Below are 27,362 nucleotides of genomic sequence, written 5' to 3' on the forward strand. Positions count from 1 at the left end.
TTTTTAAGATGTGCTTTCCTGTTATAAATACGGCTCTAATGAGATAAGCATACAAATGATTTTATGTTTAGCTGTTTCGAATTCTTTCTGCATTCAGAGAGGTATTAGTAGTTTTTCTTACTAGCAGCTTTGCTAAACTTGCTTTTCCGCAATCTGTGGATACTCCCAACAAAAGGGCATTAATGAGGCAGAGGACTTTGTTTTCAGAAAGTAGGTAAAATGACTATTTGTATTGCAGATTCCAATTTTGAAAAGAAACTCAAAGTTCTGAAGGACGTGTCAGGTTTAAAATGGCATAGTTGTTCAGTTGCTAAGTCATCTCCGACTCTTTGCATGCAACCCCATGGACTGCAGCACACCAAGCTTCCCTGTCTTCCACTATCTCCCGGAATTTGCTCAGACTCGTGTCCCTTGTGTCAAGGATGCCAGCATAAATCTACTCAGTATTCTGTAATAGCCTATATGAAAAAAGAATCTGAAAAAGAATGGATATATGTCTATGTATAACTGAATCCCTTTGCTATGCACCTAAAACTAACACAGCATTGTGAATCAACTATCCTCCAATATAAAATGAAAATTAAAAAAATAAAGTAATAAACTTGCTTAAAAAAAATAAAATGGCATAAATATGAATGGTTAACATATCTTTCCACATGATAGAAATGTGGACCATCAGAATAAGGCAATCATTTAAGCTGACTCAATGGCCTCTGTGAATTCTCAAATGATGATGGCAGCAGCCGGAGGGGATCTCAAGGGCAAGCAGTGGCTTTCTCTGCACCAGGTCAGTGCAAGGCTGGTGTCGTGGGTGGTTCTGTGTACCATCGTGTCCCTGCCAGCCTGAACTCCTGCTGCTCTGGGCAGAACAGATGAAGATGTTATCTCGAGGGCATGGCAGACAACCTCTAGCTACAGAAAGGGGACACCACCAGGAAGCCAGGCCCAGTGGAGGCCAGGTCACCCGCCTGGCAGAAAAATACTAACAGGAAGTAGCAGACTTGTTTGCTGATGCCAAGTTGGAGTCTGTGCATTTTCACCAATGTGAGCGCTGGGGTACTTGCCTGGTCCTGAGCACAGCTAAAAGGGTCTTCGACCATGCAGCATAAAGGCAAATATGTCTGGGGACTCAGGGCAAGAGGGGACAGGATGCCTGCCTGATTAGGGCAGGGGGAGGGTGTTTTCAACACACTGATGTTACTGAACATGCTGTTTTACTTTTTAATTTTTTTCAATATGATGGCAATTTTATTATATCTTACATATAACTTTGATAGTGTACATATCAACATAATAAAATTTATCTTTTGTTTTGCCATTATGGTCAAGTTTTCTTTGCTTTTTAAATTAATTAATTTGTCTATTTTTGGCCAAGCTCAGTCTTCATTGCTGTGCACTGGCTTTCTCTAGTTGCGACAATCAGGGGCTACTGTCTAGTTGTGGTTCACGGGCTTCTCACTGCAGTAGCTTCTCTCATTTCTGAGCACAGACTCTAGGTGTGTGGGCTTCAGCAGTTGGTGGCACATGGGCTTAGTGGCTCTGCGGCATGTGGGATCTTCCCAACTAGGAACAGGGATCCAACTGGTGTTCCCTGATTGGCAGGCAGATTTTCAAATACTGGACAACCAGGGAAGTCCTTTGTTTTTTTTTTTTTTAATTGTATTGAAGTGTAGTTGAGTTACAATGTTGTGTTAGTGTCTGGTATATAACAATGTGATTCAGTTATACATATATTTGTTTTCATATTCCTTTCCATTATGGTTTATCACAGGATACTGAATATATTTCCCTGTGCTATAACTACTACTTGACTACTTGTTAGTTACTCGTCATCTCCAGTTCTTTGCGACCCTATGGACTGTAACCCACCAGGGTCCTCTGTCCATGAGATTCTCCAGGCAAGAATACTGGAGTGGGTTGCTATTCCCTTCTCCAGGGGATCATCCCAACTGAGGGATCGAACTGCAGGGGAATTCTTAACCACTGTGTCACCAGGGAAGCCTGAGAGAAGATGGCATCATGGATATTTGAAGCACTGGGTGACATCACCCCCATATCTCTGGTCCCTCTAAGAAGGTTTTAATATTTGTTTTTATCTGACCTCCCTCAAGGGCCTGGGAGTCAGGGCTGGGGTCAAGTGAAATGGAACCTTTGTGAGTTATAAACTCTTATCACTTTTATATTGGTAACATGTATTTTTAAATTTTATGAAAAAAAATGACCACAGCAGACAATTAAAAATTTTTTCCTATGTAACAAAATAAACCACCAACTCTATTTCAACCCCTCTGGTACTTAAAAGTTGTTCTAAACCATGCACCCTGACTCCCTGTGGCAGTTCCATGAAGACACACAGAAGGCATCCTTTGACTGTGGCCATTAGTAAAGAGATTGTCTAGCTCTTTATGTTTGTATGTCTTCTTCTGTATATCTTTTGAATATTCTTCTATTGAGTTTTTGCCTTTTCCTTATGATGGAAGAGGGAAAAGCATAATATATTATACATACTAGTATTATACATTAGTTTAATATATATAAATATATATTAGTTATATATATACATGTTTTATATATATATGTGTTGTTAAGAAGAGCAAAAAATTGTGAAATCCATCCAAAATTTAGCATGAGATGTCTGGAGAAAATTTGCATGTTAGTGAGAGACTTTATTTTCTCGGGCTCCAAAATCACTGTGAATAGTGACTGCAGCCATGAAATTAAAAGATGCTTGCTCCTTGGAAGAAAAGGTATGACAAACCTAGACAGAGTATTAAAAAGCAGAGACATTATTTTGCAACAAAGGTCCATCTAGTCAAAGCTATGGTTTTTCCAGTAGTCATGTACAGGTGTGAGAGCTGGACCATAAAGAAAGCTGAGTGCTGAAAAATTCATGTTTTTGAACTGTGGTGTTGGAGAAGACTTTGGAAAGTCCCTTGGACTGCAAGGAGATCCAAACAGTCCATCCTAAAGGAAATCAGTCCTGGATATTCATTGGTAGGACTGATGCTGAAGCTGAAGCTCCAATACTTTGGCCTCCTGATTTGAAGAGCTGACTCATTGGAAAAGACCCTGATGCTGGGAACGATTGAAGGCAAAAGGAAAAGGGGGTTGGCAGAGGATGAGATGGTTGAATAGCATCACTGACTCAATGGACATGAATTTGAGCAAATTCTAGGAGATAGTGTAGGACAGAGGAGCCTGGTATGCTGCAGTCCATGGGGTCACAAACAGGCAGACGTGACTTAGTGACTGAACAACAACAACTGACTACTACTATTACTACTAATGCATCCTATCATGTAATCTTTAGCAACAACTAGTAAGTGTGTATTCTGGGAATCAATGAGTATTTCTAATACCAAAGACTCACTCACAGTATGTGATATCTCCCTTAAGATGTGAGGCAGCTTACAAAAATGCATTCAGTACAAAAGAAGAAAATAATTACAGAGAATCAGGGTGACAGGTAGGAAAAAAGCAAAGCTTTGGATAAGATGAACACACAGGAATTACATAAGATTTTCTTCTTAACATAGGTGGCCTGTCTTTGGTTTTAAGCTCTTAACACACGTCAAAGGAGGGTAGGCAGTAGCAAGACCACATGTTTGCGAGTCCTGTTCAGTTCAGGCCAGACTAACCCTGTACCGGTTGAGCCTATGGCAACACTGTTGAAACTGCGTTATGGCCCCAGTGATGAAGACTGGCAACAGGAAAGTGGACTGGAGGAAGATCTTTTATGTTTTAATGATAAAAAGTGAAACTCTTCCAAGGTGTTGACTAACACAGCTGGAGAGTTGGCTTAGGGCAGGACCCACCTGGTGAAGGACTGACTTGAGTGTGGCCTGGCCTGGGTGGGGGTGGGGGGAAGGGCAGATCTTTACTGAGCTTCTGATTTCCATCTGCTGCCAGGTTTCTAATCATTCTACAGTTTTTCCCCTTTGGGCAAAATGAGCATGCTTCTAAACCCTCTATAATCTTGCAGCTCCTGGTATTGGAAGAGCCTGAGACAAGTCTAGTCCCTTGATGGTGATTTAGTCACTAAGTTGTATCTGACTCTTTGCAACTCTATGTACTGTAGCCCACCAGGCTCCTCTGTCGTTGGGATTTCCCAGGCAGGGATACTGGAGTGAGTCACCATTTCCTCGTCCAGGGGATCTTCCTGACCCAGGGATAGAACCTGGATCTCCTTCATTGCAGGTGGCTTCTTTACTGACTAGAAGCTACTATAATAACAGCACAGAAATCTTGTTTTAGTCCTGTGTTGTTTGGACCCTAATCAGGGTCTGAACCCATAGGACCAAATTATAAGGAAACCAGCTAAAGATGTGAAACTTTTAGAGAAGACTTTCCCTATGTATGTTTGAGTCTTGTCAGTAACTCCTGAGCTGGAGTACTCCATGCGTGTGTGTTCTCACTATACTATAACAGGCACAATGAAGGTGTGTAAAAACAAATGCAAACTTCATGGTTCAATTTCCCAAATTTGAGAATTTATCATCTTTGGCAAAGCGAATAAACTTTTGTGTTAACTCCTCACTTTATGACTAATAAATAAGAAAGATTAACTTAGGTCAATGTACTGGCTCACACGTGTGCATTGGGTTTAATCATTCTTTTTCTTTGCTTCAAGGATTTTGACTCTTTCTTTTCTGCAAAAGAAGAGAATATTATTTATTCCTTCCTTGGCTTGGCTCCCCCTCCAGGCTCAAAGGTAAGCTTGAGCACCCCCATGGGGTTTGATATAGGTCATAAGTGAGGATAAGATCAGCATCCGAGACTGTTAAATAAGTAATGATCTTTAAATTAACATGATTGTAATATACTTCTTTTTCTTATGCAGAGATATCATGCATGGGTTCTACTAAAACATATTTCAGAACTATACTTTTATTATTTTTGAGGTTTACACCTGTTATAATAAGTTTTCAGAGAAGGCAATGGCACCCCACTCCAGTACTCTTGCCTGGAAAATTGCATGGATGGAGGAGCCTGGTGGGCTGCTGTATGGGGTTGCACAGAGTCAGACACGACTGAGCGACTTCACTTTCAGTTTTCACTTTCATGCATTGGAGAAGGAAATGGCAACACACTCCAGTGTTCTTGCCTGGAGAATCCCAGGGATGGGGGAGCCTGGAGGGCTTCTGTCTATGGGGTCGCACAGAGTTGGACACGACTGAAGCGATTTAGCAGCGGCAGCAGCATAATACATTTTACATACCTAAGTTGAGAAATACGGCATTCAATAATTTTAAGTGTGTTAATTGAATATGTAAAAATATAAATTCTCAGGTTATATCTATGAAATTATTTTGTTATGAATTTTTTATAACAGCTTATGTTAGTTAATTTAATAGTGATATATACTCCTCTATTATTTCTGTTTAAAATAAATTGAATTTTGCCTTTTCGCATCTGGTAAGGAGGGAAAAAGTATGATCTAGACTCATAAATAAATTTCATAAGGTTTTTTTCCCCCTCTGGTGTTGTTTCATCTTGAATTATGTATTATATATCATTGAAATAAAGAATTATGCTAATAACACAAGTACCATGAATTTGAGTGTTTGCTGAAGATCATCGGGCTTTATTCTTTACTTTCATTGAAATCCTTACCTCTACCAAGCATCTCATACCTGATTCTCCATAGACACAAGACAAGCACACATTTATCTAATTCATTTATTTCTTAGTTAATTTGTTTGTGCCCTGCTTCATTTCAAAAGAGATTTTTGTGAAAGTTAATTCTCACACAATTAAATTCTGAGTTCCCCCCAAAGGCTTACCTTACAGAGACGGGTGTGTCTCAGAGGCATGTGGTATGCTGTCTTCCACGTGTCTACATTCTTCAGGTAATAATGCCTGAGGTCTCTTTTATGAAGTTTAACAGATTCTGTCTCCAAATGGTAATGTAGATTTCCCAGGTGACTAATGGTTCTATAGGAGGATAAAGCCTCCTATTAAGATAATGAAACACCTTTCTGGCTTTGGTCAAATTAAATGCAACATATTTCGTACATTTTATTAACAGCTTAAAAAAGTCCTAAAAGTTATTACACACAATTCAATCATTTTTATTTGATGAAAGAGTTTGTTAACTGAGTCACATTAGCTTAGCTAGTATGTTTAAAAGATGGTGCCTTAGTGTTAGGATATATTTCTTGGTGGGGACACTCAGGTCCCTGGGATCTTGAAAAGGAAAGGAAGGGTGGAGGGAAGAGTGTTTCAGGGAAAGGTAAGAGCAAGTGCAAAGGCCCTGAGGCAGCATAGAGCTTGGAGAAGACCTGCTTGATGGCCATGAGGCCTGAGTCCCTGGAGTGAGGGGAACAGATACATGGGATGCAGGGGTGGCAAGTGGGCAGCCTGTGGCTTACTGAGGTGCTCTGGAATCTATCTTAGGTGTGTGAAGACATAAGGGTTTTTAAGCAGAGGAATAAAGTGATCTTATTTCCTTCTTAGAATTCTTTTGACTACAATAGGATGAATGGATTGAAGTGCGATGAATGACTATAGATGCCATGGTGGCTTGGATTAGGCTGGTGGGGATAGAATGGTACAGAAGTGGATGACTGTAGTGCCTGTTCTGAAGGAAGAATGCTGATAAGAATTGCTGATGGACTGAATCAGGGATGAGCATGTTGGACAGAAAAGAGATGTATTGCAGGCAGATTCGTTACCATCTGAGCCACCACAAAGGGACCCCACTATTTGCAGTGCAGTCTGGGCTAGAACCTTCGTTGCTGTCATTATTGCTCAGTGTTTATGCGTGTGCACTCTGGCAAAGTCCTTCAAGTCTCCTTTGGGAAGACAGACACCTGGTGATTTATGGAAATGATGTTATTTGTCACAGTATCATTTTGTAGTAAACAACATCGTGGAGAAGTGTCAGCAAGGAAATCAATCTTGCTCAAGCTAAAAATAGATATTCTTGACTATTGTGGAGAAAATGTATACTTATAAAATGATATTCAGCATTATAAGCAGAACTGATTTTTTTGTCTAAGGCAGGCTATTCCAGGCCAAGTACCGGGCTGGTTTTCCTAAGAGAGCTTTGTGAGTAAGCACTGTCTCTGTAAAGTCAACCTTAGTTCTTCACAGGCATCTGTTCATATCTGATTCAATGAACATCATTCTTCTCTTTTTAATTGAAGTATAGTCGATTTACAATGTTGTGCTAATCTCTGCTGCAAAGTGACCTAGGTATATACATATCTACATTCTTTTAAAATGTTCCTTTCCATTATGGTTTATCCCCATAGATTGGATATAGTTCCCTGTGTTATACAGTAGGACCTTGTTGCTTCTCCATTCTAAATGTAATAGTTTGCATTAACCATCCCCAAACTCCCAGTCCATCCCTCCCCCCCCACCCCTCTCTCTGCCTTGGCAACCAAAACCCTGATCTCTAGGTCTGTGAGTCTATTTCTGTTTTGTAGGTAGGTTCATTCTTTTTCATGGCCGAGTAGTATTCCATTGTATATATGCACCACATCATTATCCATTCATCTATTGAGGGACATTTACGTTGTCTCCATGTCTTGACTATTGTGAACAGTGCTTTTATAAACATAGAGGTGCATATATCTTTTTGAATTGTAGTTTTGTCCGGGTATATGCCCAGAAGTGGGATCATGTGATAATTCTATTTTTACTTTTCTGAGGAACCTCCATACTGTTTTCTATAGTGGCCACACTAACTTGCATTCCCACCAACAGTGTAGGAGAGTTCCCCTTTCTCCAGACTATCTCCAGCATTTGTAATTTGTAGACTTTTTAGTGGTGGCCATTTTGACCCTTGTGAGATGGTATCTTGCAGTTTTGATTTGCATCTCTCTGATACTTAGTAATGTTGAGCATCTTTTCATGTGCCTTCTGGTCATCTGTACATCTTCTTTTGAGAGTGTCTATTAAGGTCTTCTACCCGTTTTTCAATTAAGCTGTCTGTATAATTTGGAGATTAAGCCCTTGTCAACTGTATCATGTGCAAATATTTTCTCCCATTTGGTAGGTTGTCTTTTTTTTTTTAAATGTATTTCCTTTCCTGAGAAAAAGCTTGTAAGTTTGGTTAGGTTCCATTTGTTTATTTTTGTTTTTATTTCTATTACCTTGGGAGACCAACCTAAGACATTTATGTGATTTATGTCAGAGAATGTTTTGCTCAGTGAGCCTCATTCTTAATAACACAGACGCAAGGCTTTGGTTGCATAACCAGTTTCCAATTATGCCTTGGTAACAAGGAATATACATTCTTACTGAACCTAGGCAAATAACTATATTGTCATAAAAAGTAAAAAGATTCAATTAGAATTTTTGAATTCCGGAGGAATCAGGTAGAGAGAATGTTATTTACAAATGTTTGATATCAGTGTATAAAAGTAGCATCTACTACCATGTCAAAAATTTATAAAATACTTAAGAGGAAAAACAGGGCTTCCTTACATATCCAGAATATAAAACATTAAAAAAATCAACAATATTCCAAACAAAAACTACAGTCATACCTCATTGATTCATTCTGTTTAATGTAATTAGCTCTTAATTCCACTGGATTTGAGTTTAGAAGTCTCAGGAATCCACCTACATCTCAACTAGAATTTTGGAAATTCTGACTCAGTCCAATCATATGGTTTCTAACTGATGCTATCAGAAGCCTATACTCCACAGCACTCGACATATAATCCTTTTCTGTGGCACTCTGAGCAGTCATTCTACATAGCAGATTAAGCACGATGGCTTGTAGCTGATTACAAAGGCTTTCAGGGAAGCTAAGGAAAATATCTGTGTGTGACAAAAGGCTTAAAATGACAGGTTAATTCATTACTGTTAATTTTCAAATTTGAAAGACTTGATGAGAATTATGACAATAATAATGCACCTGGCAAGAAATTTGGTTATATATGCTAACAAAGAGCTAAGCAGAAAAAGAAATTAAGAAAATAATTCCATTGCAGTTACAGCAAAAAGTAAAATACCTAAGAATACATTTGACCAAAGAGGTGAAATACCTATGTACTGAGGACAGTAAAACATTGTTGGAAGAAATCGAATAAGATACAAATAAATGGAAAGATATTCTGTGTTCATGGATTGGGAGAATTAATATGGAATCTATAAATTTTTTTTTGGACCCAATTTAGGATTTTTTTTTTTGGTGCTTCCCTGGTGGCTCAGAGGATAAAGCGTCTGCCTGCAATGCAGGAGACCCGAGTTCGATCCCTGGGTTGGGAAGAACCCTTGCAGAAGGAAATGGCAACCCACTCTAGTATTCTTGCCTGGAGAATTCCATGGACAGAGGAGCCTGGCGGGCTACAGTCCATGGGGTCGCAAAGAATCGGACACAACTGAGCTACTTTACTTCCTTACTTCCTTAGAAAGTTTTTAGCCATTATAGTTTCTGCCCCATTTTTTCTCATCTCCCCTTCTGACAGTCTAACTCCATATATGTTAAGTCTTTTGTCATAATCCTATATTTCCTTTATTTCCCTGAAGCTTTTTTTTTAAACCTTGTTTCTCTCTAGTCTTCAAATTGTATAATTTGTTTGTCTATCTTTAAGTTTACTTACTTTTTCCTCTGTCATCTTTATTTTGCATTCAGTCTAGTGACACTTAAATTTCAGATATTGTACTTTTTTTTTTTACATTCTAGAATGTCCCATTTGTTTGCTGTTTACAGTTTTTATTTCTCTGCTGATATTTCCAATTGTGTCATCATTGTAGGAATATTTTTCTTTACATATTTGAATATAGTCTTATTAGCTGCTTTTAAAATTTCTTGTCTGCTAATTCCAACATCTGGCTTCTTTCTGGATTCAGTCTCTATTCTTTTGTCTTTTTGGGGATGGGTCGCATTTTCCTTGTTCTTTATACTTCAAGGGTTTTGGATACTTGGGCATAGTGAATATTGTGTTGTGCAGACTGTATTTTGTTACATTCCTCTGAAAAATGTTGATTTTTTTTTTTTTTGGTTCAGTTGGGCATTTACTTTGTTGTGCTCAGACTGCAAACACTATGTTTTTAGTAGCAGCTTAAATCTGAGTTATTTTTTCTTTAGCTGAAACCAGTCATATGCAAACATTGTTCTGGGCTCAGTTGAAGATTTTGGCAGAGTTTATAAACAGAATTTGGGGCTCTCTCCATTTGCCTCTCTCCTGTCCAAGATTCTCTCTTGATTTTCCAGGGGCTGTGGTTGCCCCAAATTCAGGTTTTTTGATTAATTTTTCAGACAAGAAAAAAAAAATCTGTGAATTTGCTGTTGTGGGTTTATGTTTCTCACAAGATTTGCTTACTTTCAGGTTTAAGCCCTGAGAATGGCAACTTACTCGGTGCTATTCCTACTTTCTTAAAAAATTACTGCTCAGTAGTGTTAACTATATTTACATTGCAGTGCAAAAGATCTCCAGAACTTTTCATTTTGTAAGACTGAAAGTCTTATATTCATAATACTCCCCATTTCTCCTTATTCTCAGTCCCTAGTAACCACTATTTTTCTTTTTGTTTCTATGAATTTTTCCCCTTTTAGATTCCTCATATGAGTGAAATCAAATGGCAGTTGTCTTTTTGTGACAGGCTTGTGTCAGGATTTCCTTTCCTTCTCTTTTTTTTAAGGTTGAATAACATTCCATTATATATTCCATTCACCCATTGATGGTATTTGGATTGTCTCCAGTTCTTAGCTTTTGTTAATAATGTGGCTGTGAGCTTGAGGGTACAAATCATTCTCATCTTTCAAATGTCAACTTCCTCTTGAATCATCTAGCTTTGGTTCATTCTCTTATTTTTCCTTTGCTTATGTCTTATAGAAAATTTATTTTTAAAATTTCACCTAGAGTTTATAATCATTGCCTGTTTAAGTGTCTGTAGAAGATTACTTTCCTATACCAGAATTAGAGTTGTCAGTGAAATTAGATTTTAGTGAATATTGAGATATGTTATTTATAAGAATAAAATAATAATTCAAAGAAAACTTGAAATAAACAAAAAGAAAGCTGGAATATTGGCTTTCAGAGGAATTAAAGACCAAAAGTGATAATGAAGTAAAAGAGGTATATAAAGAAAAATGGTAAAAATATATGAAGAAAATATAGTAGTCCTGGATTTTTGTGGATCATAGTACATGGCAGTCAAATACATAAATCAGAAACCCCTAGAGAAAACTTGTTAAAAACATACCTTTCAATACATACAGTGCATTTCTTACATATTGGGTACTCTTTTAAGCATACAAACAAATATAATTAGCAAAATTAATTTTCAAAAATCTTAAAAATAAAAATTTCTTCCAGTTTAATTGGGATATAATTGACATATAGCCCTAGAATTTAATGTATACAGCATAATCATTTACATGCATCATGAAATGAACCACAGTAAGTTTAGTGAACATCCATTATCTTGTATAGATACCAAATTGAAGAACTAGAAAAGAAATTGTTTTCCTTGTGTGAGAATTCTTAGGATTTACTCTTTTAACATTTTTCATATATAACATAAATCTATGTTAATTATATTATCATGCTGTATAGTACATCTATAGTTCTTGTTTATCTTTTCACTGGAAATTTGTATGTTTTGTCCATCATCATTCAGTTCACTTCTCCCCACCCCCTGCCTCTGGTAAACACATATTTTTTCCCTATGAGTTTGTTTATTTGTTTTTGAAATATAATTAGCCAACAACACTACATTAGTTCCCATTGTACAACACAGTGATTCATTATTTCAGGATGTTTCAAAATAGTCACCATAAAAAATCTAGTTACTGTACAAAGATATTACATAATTGTTGACTGTATTCCCTATATTGTATGTTTCATAACAGTGATTCATTTATCTTGTGATCTCCCTCAGTTATTTATTTCCTCCCTCCATCCTTCTCCACTCTGGCAAACACTATGTATTTACGATTCTGTTTCTGTTTGGTTATGTTTGTTCATTTGTTTTGCTTTTTAGATTCCATATATGAATGATACCATACAGTACTTGTCTTTTTCTGTCTGACTTATTTCAGTTAGCATAATACCCTCTAGGTCCATCCATGTACTTGCAAACCATTCTATTATATGTGTGTGTTATGTGTTAGTTGCTCAGTCATGTCCAACTCTTTGCGACCCCATGGACTGTAGCCTGCCAGGCTTCTGTGTCCATGGGATTCTCCAGGCAAGAATACTGGAGTGAATCACCATTCCCTTCTCCAGAGGATCTTCCTGACCCAGGGATCAAGCCTGGTCTCCTGCATAGAAGACAAATTCTTTACCATTTGGGCTACAGGGAAGTCCTAATTCTTTTTATATGACTGTGTAATATTCCACATGTATATGGAATATAGATATATAATATCTTCTTTATTTACTCATCTATTTAAGGACACTTGGGTTGCTTTGATATCTTGGCTATTGTAAATAATGCTGCAATGAACATTGAAGTGCATATATTCTTTTTCAGATTAGTGCTTTCATGTTCTTCACATAAACACTCAGGAGTACCACTGATGGATAGTATGGAAGTTCTAGCTTTAATTTTTTGAGGACTTTCCATACTTTCTTTCTTAGTAGATGTAACAATTTGCATTTTTTATCAATGGTGCATGAGGCTTCTCTTTTCTCCATATTTTCACCAACACTTGTTATATGTTGTCTTTTTTTTTTTTTTTTACTTTGGAATTTTGTGGTGTTTTTTGCCATACATTCACATGAATCAGCCATGGGTATACATGTGTTCCCCATCCTGAACCTCCCTCCCACCTCCCTCCCCATCCCATTCCTCAGGGTTATCCCAGTGCACCAGCCCTGAGCACTCTGTTTCATGCATCAAACCTGGACTGGCACCTATTGCACATATGATAATATACATGTTTCAATGTTATTCTCCCAAATCATTCCACCCTCACTTTCTCCCACAGAGTCCAAAAGTGTTCTTTACATCTGTATCTCTTTTGCTGTCTCACATATATGGTCATTGTTACCATCTTTCTAAATTCCATATATATGTGTTACTATATTGTATTGGTGTTTTTCTTTCTGACCTACTTCACTATGTATAATAGGCTCCAGTTTCATCCATCTTATTAGAACTGATTCAAATGCATTCTTTTTAATAGCTGAGTAATATTCCATTGTGTATATGTACCATCATGTATATGTATCCATTCATCTGCTGATGGACATCTAGGTGCTTCCATGTCCTAGCTATTGTAAACAGTGCTGCGATGAACATTGGGGTACATGTGTCTGTTTCAGTTCTGGTTTCCGCAGTGTGTATGCCCAGCAGTGGGATTTCTGGGTCATATGGCAGTTCTATTTCCAGTTTTTGAAGGAATCTCCACACTGTTCTCCATAGTGGATGTACTAATTTGCATTCCCACCAACAGTGTTAGAGGGTTCGTTTTTCTCTGCACCCTCTCCAGCATTTATTGTTTGTAGACTTTTTGATAGCAGCCATTCTGACCAGTGTGAGATGGTACCTCACTGTGGTTTTGATTTGCATTTCTCTGATAATGAGTGATGTTGAGCATCTTTTCATGTGTTTGTTAGCATTTGTATGTCTTCTTTGGAGAAATGTCTGTTTAGTCCTTTGGCCCACTTTTTGACTGAGTCGTTTATTTTTCTGGAATTGAGCTGCAGGATTCTTTGTCAGTTGCTTCATTTGCTATTATTTTCTCCCATTATGAAGGCTGTCTTTCACCTTGCTTATAGTTTCCTTCATTGTACAAAAACTTTTAAGCTTAATTAGGTCCTATTTGCTTATTTTTGCTTTTATCCCAATATTCTGGGGAGGTGGGTTATAGAGGATCCTGCTATGATTTATGTCAGAGTGTTTTGCCTATGTTTTCCTTTAGGAGTTTTATAGTTTATGGTCTTAATTTTGATCTTTAATCCATTTTGACTTTATTTTTGTGTACGGTGTTAGAAAGTGTTCTAGTTTCATTTTTTAAAAAGTCACTGATCAGTTTTCCCAGCACCATTTGCTAAAGAGATTGCCTTTTCCCCATTGTATATGCTTGCCTCCTTTGTCGAAGAAAAGGTGTCCATAGGTGCATGGCTTTCTATTTTGTTCCATTGATCTATATTTCTGTCTTTGTGCCAGTACCATACTGTCCTAATGACTGTAGCTTTGTAGTATAGTCTGAAGTCAGGCAGGTTGATTCCTCCAGTTCCATTCTTCTTTCTCAAGATTGCTTTGGCTATTTGAGTATTTTTTTGTATTTTCATACAAATTGTGAAATTATTTGTTCTAGTTCTGTGAAAAATACCACTGGTAGCTTGATAAGGATTGTATTCAGTCTGTAGATTGCTTTGGGTAGTATACTCATTTTCACTATATTGATTCTTCCGATCCGTGAACATGGTATATTTCTCCATCTATTTGTGTCCCCTTTGATTTCTTTCATCAGTGTTTTATATTTTTCTATATATAGGTATTTTGTTTCTTTAGGTAGATTTATTGCTAAGTATTTTATTCTTTTTGTTGCAGTGGTGAATGGAATTGTTTCCTTAATTTCTCTCTCTGTTTACTCACTGTTAGTGTATAAGAATGCAAGGGATTTCTGTGTGTTAATTTTATATCCTGCAACTTTACTATATTCATTGATTAGCTCTAGTAATTTTCTGGTGGAGTCTTTAGGGTTTTCTATGTAGAGGATCATGTCATCTGCAAAAAGTGAGAGTTTTACTTCTTCTTTTCCAGTCTGGATTCCTTTTATTCTTTTTCTTTTCTGATTGCTGTGGCTAAAACTTCCAAAACTATGTTGAATAGTAGTGGTGAGAGTGGGCACCCTTGTCTTGTTCCTGACTTTAGGGGAAATGCTTTCAATTTTTCACTATTTTTTTCACCACTGAGGATAACGTTTTCTGTGGGTTTATCATATATGGCTTTTATTATGTTGAGGTATGTTCCTTCTGTGTCTGCTTTCTGGAGGGCTTTTAAAAATCATAATTGGATGTTAAATTTTGTCAAAGGCTTTCTCTGCATCTATTGAGATAATCATATGGTTTTTATTTTTCAATTTGTTACTGTGGTGTATCACATTGATTGATTTGCAAATATTGAAGAATCCATGCATCCCTGGGATAAAGCCCACCTGGTCATGATGTTGGATCTTTTTAATGTGTTGTTGGATTCTGTTTGCTAGAATTTTGTTAAGGATTTTTGCATCTATGTTCATCAGTGATATTGGCCTGTAGTTTTATTTTTTTGTGGCATCTTTGTCTGTTTTTTTGATTCATGGACCTGACATTCCAGGTTCCTATCCAATATTGCTCTTTACAGCATCAGACCTTGCTTCTATCACCAGTCACATCCACAACTGGGTACAGGATGGTGTGATCACTCACCTAGAGCCAGACATCCTAGAAAGTGAAGTCAAGTGGGCCTTAGAAAGCATCACTATGAACAAAGCTAGTGGAGGTGATAGAATTCCAGTGGAGCTATTTCAAATCCTAAAAGATGATGCTGTGAAAGTGCTGCAGTCAATATGCAGGCAAATTTGGAAAACTCAGCAGTGGCCACAGGACTGGAAAAGGTCCGTCTTCATTCCAATCCCAAAGAAAGGCAATGCCAAAGAATGCTCAAACTACTACACAATTGCACTCTTCTCACACGCTAGTAGAGTAATGCTCAAAATTCTCCAAGCCAGGCTTCAGCAATACGTGAACCGTGAACTTCCAGATCTTCAAGAAGGGTTTAGAAAAGGCAGAGGAACCAGAGATCAAACTACCAACATCCGCTGGATCATGGAAAAAGCAAGAGAGTTCCAGAAAAACATCTATTTCTGCTTTATTGACTATGCCAAAGCCTTTGACTGCGTGAATCACAAGAAACTGTGGAAAATTCTGCAAGAGATGGGAATACCAGACGACCTGACCTGCCTCTTGAGAAACCTATATGCAGGTCAGGAAACAACAGTTCGAACTGGACATGGAACAACAGACTGGTTCCAAATAGGAAAAGGAGTACGTCCAGGCTGTATATTGTCACCCTGCTTATTTAACTTCTATGCAGAGTACATCATGAGAAACACTGGGCTGGAAGAAGCACAAGCTGGAATCAAGATTGCCGGGAGAAATATCAATAACCTCAGATATGCAGATGACACCACCCTTATGGCAGAAAGTGAAGAGGAACTAAAGAGCCTCTTGATGAAAGTGAAAGAGGAGAGTGAAAACGTTGGCTTAAAGCTCAACATGCAGAAAATGAAGATCATGGCATCTGGTCCCATCACTTCATGGGATATAGATGGGGAAACAGCGGAAACAGTGTCAGACTTAATTTTTGGGGGGCTCCAGAATCACTGCAGATGGTGACTGCAGCCATGAAATTAAAAGACGTTTACTCCTTGGAAGAAAAGTTATGACCAACCTAGATAGCATATTGAAAAGCAGAGACATTACTTTGCTAACAAAGGTCCGTCTAGTCAAGGCTATGGTTTTTCCAGTCGTCATCTATGGATGTGAGAGTTGGATTGTGAAGAAAGCCGAGTGCCGAAGAATTGATGCTTTTGAACTGTGGTGTTGGAGAAGACTCTTGAGAGTCCCTTGGACTGCAAGGATATCCAATCAGTCCATTCTGAAGGAGATCAGCCCTGGGTGTTCTTTGGAAGGAGTGATGCTGAAGCTGAAACTCCAGTACTTTGGCTACCTCATGCGAAGAGTTGACTGGAAAAGACTCTGATGCTGGAAGGGATTGGGGGCTGGAGGAGAAGGGGACAATCAAGGATGAGATGGCTGGATGGCATCACTCACTTGATGGATGTGAGTCTGAGTGAACTCTGGGAGTTGGTGATGGACAGGGAGGTCTGGCATGCTGCGATTCATGGGGTCTCAAAGAGTCGGACATGACTGAGGAACTGAACTGAACTGAACTGAACTTGTCTGGTTTTGGTGTTAGGGTGATGGTGGCCTCATAGAATGAGTTTGGAAGTTTACCTGCCTCTGAAGTTTTCTGGTAGAGTTTGAGTAGGATAAATGTTAGCTCTTCTCTAAATTTTTGGTAGAATTCAGCTGTGAAGCCATCTGGTCCTGGGTTTTTGTTTGTTGGAAGATTTCTGATTACAGTTTCAATTTCTGAGCTTGTGATGGGTCTGTTAAAATTTTCTATTTTTTCCTGGTTCACTTTTGGAAAGTTATACTTTTCTAAGAATTTGTCCATTTCTTCCAAGTTGTCCATTTTATTGGCATATAGTTGCTGATAGTAGTTTCTTATGATCCTTTGTATTTCTGTGTTGTCTGTCATGATTTCTGTTTTCATTTCTAATTTTGTTGATTTGAGTCTTCTCCCTTTTTTCCTTGATGAGTCTAGCTAATGGTTTTTCTATTTATCTTCTCAAAGAATCAGCTTTTAGCTCTGTTGATTTTTGCTATGGTCTCCTTTGTTTCTTTTTCATTTATTTCTGCCCTAATTTTTTTTTATGATTTCTTTCCTTCTACTTACCTTGGGGTTCTTCATTTCTTCTTTTTCTAGTTGCTTTAGGTGTAGAGTTAGGTTATTTATTGATTTTTCTCCTGTTTCTTGAGGTAAGCTTGTATTGCTATGAACCTTCCCCTTAGCACTGCTTTTACTGAATCCCATAGGTTTTGGGTTGTTGTGTTTTCATTTTCATTCATTTCTATGCATATTTTGATTTCTTTTTTGATTCCTTCTGTGATTTTTTGGTTATTCAGAAACGTGTTTTTTAGCCTCCATATGTTTGTATTTTTAATAGTTTTTTTTCTTTCCTGTTGTTGACATCTAATCTTACCACATTGTGATCAGAAAAGATACTTGAGACGATTTCAATTTTTAAAAATTTACCAAGGCTAGATTTATGGCCCAGGATATGATCTATCCTGGAGAAGGTTCTGTGTGCATTTGAGAAAAAGGTGAAATTCATTGTTTTGGGGTGAAATGTCCTATAAATATCAATTAGGTTAAACTAGTCCATTGTATCATTTAATGTTTGTGTTTCATTGCTAATTTTCTGTTTAGTTGATATATCCATAGGTATAAGGGGAGTATTAAAGTCTCCCACTATTACTGTGTTACTGTAAGTTTCCCCTTTCATACTTGTTAACATTTGCCTTACATTGCGGTGCTCCTGTGTTGGGTGCATATATATTTATAATTGTTATATCTTCTTCTTGGATTGGTCCTTTGATCATTATGTAGTGTCCTTCTTTGTCTCTTTTTACGGCCTTTATTTCAAAGTCTATTTTATCTGATATGAGTATTGCTATTCCTGCTTTCTTTTGGTCTCCATTTGTGCGAAATATTGTTTTCCAGCCCTTCATTTTCAGTCTGTATATGTCCCTTGTTTTGAGGTGGGTCTCTTGTAGACAGCATGGATAGGGGTCTTGTTTTTGTATCCATTCAGCCAGTGTTTGTCTTTTGGTTGGGGCATTCAACCCATTTACAGTTAAGGTAATTATTGATAAGTATGATCCCATTGCCATTTACGTTGTTGTTTTGAGTTTGAGTTTATAAACCTTTTCTGTGTTTCCTGTCTAGAGAAGATCCTTTAGCATTTGTTGAAGAGCTGGTTTTGTGGTGCTGAATTCTCTCAGCTTTTGCTTGTCTGTAAAGCTTTTGATTTCTCCTTCATATTTGAATGAGATCCTTGCTGGGTACAGTAATCTGGGTTGTAGGTTTTTCTCTTTCATCACTTTAAGTATGTCCTGCCATTCCCTTCTGGCCTGAAGAGTTTCTATTGAAAGATCAGCTGTTATCCTTATGGGAATCCCCTTGTGTGTTATTTGTTGTTTTTCCCTTGCTGCTTTTAATATTTGTTCTTTGTGTTTGATCTTTGTTAATTTGATTAATATGTGTCTTGGGGTGTTTCACCTTGGGTTTATCCTGTTTGGGACTCTCTGGGTTTCTTGGACTTGGGTGACTATTTCCTTCCCCATTTTAGGGAAGTTTTCAACTGTTATCTCCTCAAGTACTTTCTCATGGTCTTTCTTTTTGTCTTCTTCTGGGACTCCTATGATTTGAATTTTGAGGCATTTAACATTGTCCCAGAGGTCTCTGAGGTTGTCCTCATTTCTTGTAATTCTTTTTTTTCCCTCTCTGCTTCATTTATTTCCACCATTCTATCTTCCACATCACTTATCCCATCTTCTTCCTCCGTTATTCTACTGTTGGTTCCCTCCAGAGTGCTTTTGATTTCATTTATTGCATTATTTATTATTGATTAACTCTTTTTTATTTCTTCTAGGTCCTTGTTAAACTTTTCTTGCATCTTCTCAATCCTTGTCTCCAGACTATTTATCTGTAACTCCATTTTGTTTTCAGGATTTTGGATCATTTTTACTATCATTATTCTGAATTCTTTTTCAGGTAGACTCCCTGTCTATTCCTCTTTTGTTTGGTTTGGTGGGCATTTATCATGTTCCTTTACCTGCTGAATATTTCTCTGCCTTTTCATCTTGCTTAGATTGCTGTGTTTGGGGTGGACTTTCTGTGTGCTGGAAGTTTGTGGTTCCTCTTTATTGCAGAGGTTCCTCACTGTGAGTGGGGTTGGATGAGTGGCTTGTCAAGGTTTCCTGGTTAGGGAAGCTTGCGTCGGTGTTCTGGTGGGTGGAGCTGGATCTCTTCTCTCTGGAGTGCAATGAAGTGTCCAGTAGGGTTTTGAGGTGTCTATGAGTTTGGTGTGACTTTTGGCCTCTTGTATTTTAATGCTCAGGGTGTGTTTTGCATTGTTGGAGAATTAGCTTGGTATATCTTGCTCTGAAACTTGTTGGCTCTTGGGTGGAGCTTGGTTTCAGTGTGGGTATGGAAGCTTTTGGATGAGCTGTTGTCTGATTAATGTTCCCTGGAGTAAGGAGTTTTCTGGTGTTCTTAAGTTTTGGATTACGCCTTTTGCCTCTGGCTTTCAATTTTATTCTTACAGTAGCCTCAAGACTTCTCCATCCATACAGCACTGATGATAAACATCTAGGTTAATGGTGAAAAGATTCTCCACAGTGAGGGCCACTCAGAGAGGTTCACAGTTACATGGAGAAGAGAAGAGGGACGGGGAAGATAGAGGTGACCAGGAGAAGAGGAGGGGCAGTCAAAAGGAGAGAGACCAGTCTAGCCAGTAATCAGTTCCCTAAGTGTTCTCCACAGCCCAGAACCCCCAAAGAGATTCACAGAGTTAAGTAGAGAAGACAAGGGGGAGGCAGGAGATAGAGGCGACCTGGGGGAGAAAAAGGAGAGTCAAAAGGGGAGAGAGAAATCAGGCCAGTAATCACACTCCTAAGTAAGAATAGGTGCTGAAGATTGAATTCTTAAAGGTACAAAATTGATAACAAATACCAAAAAGCACAGGTTAAAAATCTAGAGTAGAGGTTACACTCTCAAAAATACAATATTAGAAAAACAAAACAAAATCACAAATTATAAAAAATATAAATATGAAATTTGCTTTAAAAATAGGGTATTCTTTTGGCAAGGTAATAGTAGGTTTTTAAAATGAAAATTAAAGGAGTAATAAAGAACTTAAAAATAAAAATACTAAAAATGTTAAAAGATGATAATAATAAAATATATCTAGGAATTTCTCTGGAGCTGTTGAGGGCATTGTGGGGTCAGTTCAGTTTCTGATAGTTCTTTGTTCCAGCTTATACTTCTTCTCAAGGTCTATAGGCCCCTTCCAATGTAGCCAATGCTAACTACAGGGTTTTAATCTGATGCACCTGTCACTTCCAAAGCAGTTCCCTCTTCTTTGTTTATTTTGACTTCCTCTGTTTGCAAGTCTCTTCAGTGTCTAATTTCCACTCTGACACAGGAGGCGAAGGTGGTCATTTATTTAGGCCCACTTGTTCAATTGTGCTGTGAGGAGGGAGGAACACTGCAAACAAACATCACTGGCATATGTGGGGAGTGCTTGCAGTGTTTGGGTTACACTAGGTTTGCCCCCATTCACGGCGTGTGTGCTTTCCCTGTCTATACTGCTCAGGCTCCAGGCTCCAGGTTGCTTTGCAGGGGAACTGTCTAAAGCTGGCCCTGGGTTGTGTGCACTTCCCAGGTCTAAGCTGCTCAGGTTCAGGTTCTCAGGTACTCCACAAAGGCACAGACTCAGTTGGGCCTGTATTTTGTGCCCTTCCCAGGTCCAAGCAGCTCAGGTGACCAGGTGCTTGGCAAGCACACTCTCCTCAGGTGGGTGGTGTGCCATATTACCTCCTCAGTCCCAGCTGCTCAGTTTCCTGGGTGCACCACAAGAGCACCATCTCAGGTGTGCCGTGTCTTTTTTAGGGGAGCTGATCTCTTACTGCGACCCTCCTGGTGGATGTCAACCATCCAGGATCCCAGGAAGTCTTGGTTAGCAACTGGGAGCCTGATCACAGTTTGGTGGAGGATGCCATCTCTGGGGCCGAGGTTGCCTCTCGCCTCCTGGCTCTGGCTGTCGCCCGCCTGCCTCTCTGCCTCCAGTGGGTGGAGGGCCCAGTCCACAGCCAGCTAGCTCTCCTCTGGTATTCACTCAATCCTTTGTTCTGTGAGTGGGCCAGGTTGTGACTTAGAGCTTTTCGAGGGGAAGTTCTCTCTCTCTCTTTTTTTCCCTCTCTCTGACTATCCCACAGTTTGGGTTGCTATCTCATGTTAGCTTCCTCAGATGGTCCTCAGGGCATTCAGGCCTGGTCCTTGCCCTAAGCATGCAGCCCAGGCCTCCCTGTTCAGCCCCCATTCACTGCTGGCAGACGGGGAGCATCTGGGCTGCTACTCTGCTGGGAGTTGTGGTTAGGCGCGTAATCTTTTTTTTTTTTTCCTCCGAGTTATGTTGCCCTCTGAGATTCCAAAACTCCTGGTGTTTGGAAACTTCTCCTCCCTCAGGGCTCCCTCCTGGATGGGTCTCTGTCCCTAACTCTTTTGTCTCTCTTTTTATCTTTTATATTTTGTTCTATCTCCTTTTGAAGAGAATGGGCTGTCTTTCTGGGTGCCTGGTGTCCTCTGCCAGCATCCAGAAGTTGTTTTGTGAAATTTGTTCAGCGTTCAAATGATCTTTTGATGAATTTGTTGGGGAGAAAGTGGTCTCCCCGTCCTATTCTTTGCCATCTTAGGACCGCCCTCTACGTTGTCTTTTAGATAATGGCTATTCTGACAGGTATGAGGTGATATCTCATTGTGTTTTGATTTTCATTTTCCTGATGATTAGTGATGTTGAGCATCTTTCGTGTGCCTGTTGGCCATCTGTATATTTTCCTTGGCAAAGTGTCTATTTAGGTCCTCTGAACGTTAAAATTTTTGTGTGTGTTGAGTTATATGAGTTCTTTGTATATTTTGGATATTAATCCCTCCTGAAATGTATTATATACAAATATCTTCTTCCAATAAGTAGACAGTCTTTTTGTTTTTTGATATTTTCTTTCACTGTGCAAAAGCCTTTTAGTTTGATGTAGTTCAGTTTATTTATTTTTGCTTTTGTTTCTCTTCTCTGTGGAGATATCCAAAAATACATTGCTAAGACTGATGTTAAAGAGTGTACTGCTTATGGCTTTCTTCTAGAAGTTTTATGGTTTCAGGTCTTACATTTAAATGTTTAATCTATTTTGAGTTCATTTTTGTATGTGGTATGAGAAAGTAGTCCAGTTTGATTCTTTAGCATGTAGCTGTCCAATTTCCCCAGCTCCATTTATTGAAGAGATTGTCTTCTCCTCATTATATATTCTTGCCTACTTTGTCATAAATTAAATGTCCATAAATGTATGGGTTTATTTCTGGGCTCCCTATTCTGTTCCATCAATCTGTATGTCTGTTTTTGTGCCAATACCATACTGTTTTCATTTTGTAGCTTTGTAGCATAATTTGAAATCAGGGAACATAATACCTCCAGTTTTATCTTTCTTAAGATTATTTTGGTACCTTGGGGTCTTCTGTGACAGCAATTTAATAGACACATGTGTGCAAATACAAGAATAAGAATATATTGGATAGAAATAGAATGTATTTTTCTTATATACTTATTACACAATTTCTAAATCTATTATATTCTTGGTCACAAAGGAAACCTTCACAAACTTAAAAAAGGGATGATTTTATAGGATACATTTTTATTCCAAGTGTAGAATTACCATATGAAAGAGAAATAACATAAAAAATTAAGAAATAAATATATTTCAAATAACTCCATATCCAAAGGAAAACAAAACTGATATTACAAATCATAAAATAATAAGCAAAAGATATTATTGCATAAACAAATCACAATATATGGCCAAATTTCTGTACAGAGGAAAATTGTTAGCTTTAAATATTTTGGGGCTTCCCTCATGTGGTAGGGAATCCACCTGTGATTTCAGGAGATGTGGGTTTGATCCCTGGTCCAGGAAGATCCCCTGGAAAAGGAAATGGCAACCCACTCCAGCATCTTTCCCTGGGAAATCTCATGGACAGAAGAGCCTTGTGGGCTATGAGTCCAGGGGTTGCAAAGAGCCAGACACAACTTAGTGACTAAATAACAAAAAATAACAGAAAAATTAAAACCTAGTAAAATGAATACTCAACTTTTAAATTTAGGAAAATAGAAAAACAGAATAATTCACATGCAGTGAATGAATAAAAGGAAAAACCAAGATTAATACAAAATAGAAAGTGTGTATCTGTGTATGTTTATGTGTGTATATATATATTCAATTTATGTATCATTTGAATGCAAATCGATGGGGAAACAATAGAAACAGTGAGAGACTTTATTTTCTTGAGCTCCCAAATCACTGCAGGTGGTGACTGCAGCCATGAAATTAAAAGATGCTTGCTCCTTCAGAGAAAAGCTATGACCAACCTAGACAGCATATTAAAAAGCAAAGACATTAGAATTGGACCATAAAGAAAGTTGAGCATCAAAGAATTTATGCTTTTGAACTGTGATGTTGGAGAAGACTCTTGAGAGTCCCTTCGACTGCAAGGAAATCAAACTAGTCAATCCTAAAGGAAATTAATCCTGAATATTCATTGGAAGGACTGATGCTAAAGCTGAAGCTCGAATCCTTTGGCCACCTAATGTGAAGAACTGAGAATCTGGAAAAGACCCTGATGTTGGGAAAGATTGAAGGCAGGAGGAGAAAGGGAGGACAGAGGATGTGATGGAGTTGGACTCATGACCAACTCCATGGACATGAGTTTGAGCAAGCTCTGGGAGTTGGTGATGGATAGGGAAGCCTGGCATGCTGCAGTCCATGGTGTTGCAAAGAGTCGGACACAACTGAGTGACTGAACTTGAATACATTTATATGAATTAAAAATATTTATTTGTTTTATTATTGTTTACTTGGCTGCTTGGGGTCTTAGTTTCATCATACAGGATCTTTTGCTCTGGTGCATGGACTCTAGCTGTGGAGCGTGGGCTCTGTGGTACGTGGGCTCAGTAGTTGCAGTGCCCCCAGGCTTAGTTGCTCCACAGCATGTGGGATCTTAGTTCCTCGACCAGGGATCGAGCTTGCATTCCCAGCATTGCAAGGCAGATTCTTAACTATTGGACCACTAGGGAAGTCTCCTGTTTATATGTAATTTGGCTGTATGTAATTTGAACAGACAAATAAAATAGATAAAATCCCCGATCAATTGAGGTATTACTTAGAAAACTTTCAGTTATACCTAGATCAATTTCTGTTATGAATTTGGATGGGAAAAGTCTAAATAATGTATTAGCAAACTGTATCTAGCAGTGGGTTACAGGTAACTAATTAAAGCAGAATTTTTTCTATTGACATAGTTCATTACATGAACTTATTAATGGAGAAAAACTATAAGAGTCTGTCTATAAGTACCAAGAAGATATTTGATATAATTAATCAGCTATTCCTGGTTAAAAATAAACATGGATTAAAATATAAGCAGAAGGAAACTGATTAAATGTGATAAAAACCAGTTGTCAAGAGGAAACTATCATAATGAACCATAAAATACTGAAGCATTTCTATTAAAATCAAGCGACAATAGGCATGCCCATCATCACCATATTATTAAACATTGTTTTAGAAATGGTGGCTATTGGGCTTCCCTGGTAGCTCAGATGGTAAAGAATCTGCTTGTAATGCAGGAGACCCTGGTTTTAATTCCTGGGTTGGTAAGATCCCCTGGAGGAAGGATAGGCTACTCACTCCAGTATTCTTGGGTTTCACTGGTGGCTCAGATACTAAAGATTCCGCCTGCACTGTGGGAGACCTGGGTTTGATCCCTTGGTTGGGAAGACCTCCTGGAGAAGGGAACAGATACCCACTCTAGTATTCTTGCCTGGAGAATCACATGGACAGAGGAGCCATGGACATATTATTAAACATTGTTTTAGAAGCTGTAGTTATCACAATAAAGTAGGAAAATGAAATATCTCATATATATGTAATGTATGATATATAAAAAATATCTTCATTTGTGTATGATGTAAATGTATACTTATAAATTTCAACAGACTCCGGTAAAATTCATTAGAATTAATAACATAGAGTTTCTGGATTAAAGAATGGAAAAATTAGTAGCTTTTACTTGTATCAACTATAATGGATAAGAAGTTAAAATGTAAAAAACAAATCCAGTTCACAATGTTGATAAAAATCTTTAAAATTTTTAGGAGCAAATTTATCTGAAGGACACCAACAAGTACTAAAGTTATGGGGAGAGTATGATGCCCTAGGTGAGATGACTTAACAATAAGAAGTGAAAATTTCTAAACTAAGAAATACATTTAGTGGTATTTTAAAGAAAAGCCTATTTAAAAATTGTTGACACTGGGAAAAATGATCTTAAAATGTACTGGAATAATACAGGTCTGAGAAGAGCCAAAAATTTTGGAAAAAGGAGACTTTGTAGCAGCTTGCCTTTCTGAATATTAAAATTCATGTTGAAACTACAGTGATAAAAGCTATATATTGGCTTGGGAACATATAAATACATCCAAGGGAAAAAATAAATACATCCATGGATATGTTTATATATTTATATATAGACCAGTGTGTTAACAGATCCAAATGTATATATAGAATTTTATAAATGACAAAAATAACATCTTAATTGAAAGGACAGTGGTGGTATATAAATGTTACAGGCATACTTTGTCATCTGTCTGGAAGAAAACAGAGCCCTACTTTATATTATACACAAAATTAGATTTCACACTGATTAAATCACTAGATGTTAATAATTAATATAAAATAACTACATGTCAGAAAATAAAAGTTGGATGTGTGTGTGTTAAGTTGCTTCAATCGTGTCTGACTCTTTGCAACCCCATGGTCTATAGCTTGCCAGGCTCCTCTGTCCATGGGATTCTCCAGGCAAGAATACTGGAGTTAGTTGCCATGCCCTCCTCCAGGGGATCTTCCTGACCCAGGGATCAAATCCCGTCTCTTAGGTCTCCTGTATTTGCAGGCAGGTTCTTTACCACTCTCCTGGAGAAGGAAATGGCAACCCACTCCCGTACTCTTATTTGGAAAATTCCATGGATAGAGGAGCCTAGTAGGCCACAGTCCATGGGGTTGCAAAGAGTTGGATATGACTGAGTGACTTCACTCTCTCTCTCTCTTTACCACTAGTGCCACCTGCTGCTGCTGCTGCTAGGTCGCTTCAGTCGTGTCCGACTCTGTGCGACCCCACAGATGGCAGCCCACCAGGCTTCTCTGTCCCTGGGATTCTCCAGGCAAGAACACTGGAGTGGGTTGCCATTTCCTTCTCCAATGCATGAAAGTGAAAAGTGAAAGTGAAGTTGCTCAGTCGTGCCCGACTCTCAGCGACCCCATGGACTGCAGCCTTCCAGGCTCCTCCTTCCATGGGATTTTCCAGGCAAGAGTACTGGAGTGGGGTGCCATTGCCTTCTCTGACTAGTGCCACCTAGGAAGCCCCCGAAGTTAGATAAATTTGTGTATATAAAAGGCTAGAAAACAAAAAATTTCTTTTTTAAAAAAGTGATTTATCATGCATTTATTTAGTTTAGTATAGTGTTGTTTGTAGACACACAAACATGTGGACTTTCTGAATAGCCATCAGTTGGGAAATATATGAATAAGTTGTTATATTTTTAACATTAAGCAAATGTTAATAGGAATGAGTTACAACCATATGAATTAATCTGGACAAATGCCCATGATATACTAAGCAAAAGAATCAAGTTGTGTGTAGTATGTACCTATTTATTGTTTTTAAAAAACACAAAAATGAAACAAAAATAGCCTATGTATATGTTAACATAGAGTTGAATACATATAAAGATTTTAATATTGAGTATTGTAGAAGCGTGGGATTGGAGGCTGTGTTTATGGCCCAATTTGTTCCCATGAACTTGAAGTGCCTTTGGAATAAAAATCACCAAATCTTTATGCATTGTTATATATTTGTTTCTCTCTTTCTGACTTATGTTACTCTGTATGTCAGTCTCTAGGTCGATCCACATCTCACACGTGGATGTGGAATCTAGGAAAATGGTATAG

The 27,362-nt window shown here is 38.1% G+C and overlaps 1 protein-coding gene across 1 annotated transcript in view; it reads left to right on the top strand.

The window, feature by feature from the left end:
• SH3BGR (SH3 domain binding glutamate rich protein) overlaps nt 1-27,362 on the top strand; it is an 88,021-nt gene that overhangs the window by 33,618 nt on the left and 27,041 nt on the right. The window contains exon 6 of the mRNA XM_005675623.3: nt 4,631-4,711. Coding sequence (XP_005675680.2) covers nt 4,631-4,711 — 81 coding nt within the window. The remainder of the gene's footprint in view (nt 1-4,630; nt 4,712-27,362) is intronic.

This window comes from Capra hircus, chromosome 1 (genome assembly GCF_001704415.2).
Source record: "Capra hircus breed San Clemente chromosome 1, ASM170441v1, whole genome shotgun sequence".
Lineage (NCBI taxonomy): Eukaryota > Metazoa > Chordata > Mammalia > Artiodactyla > Bovidae > Capra > Capra hircus.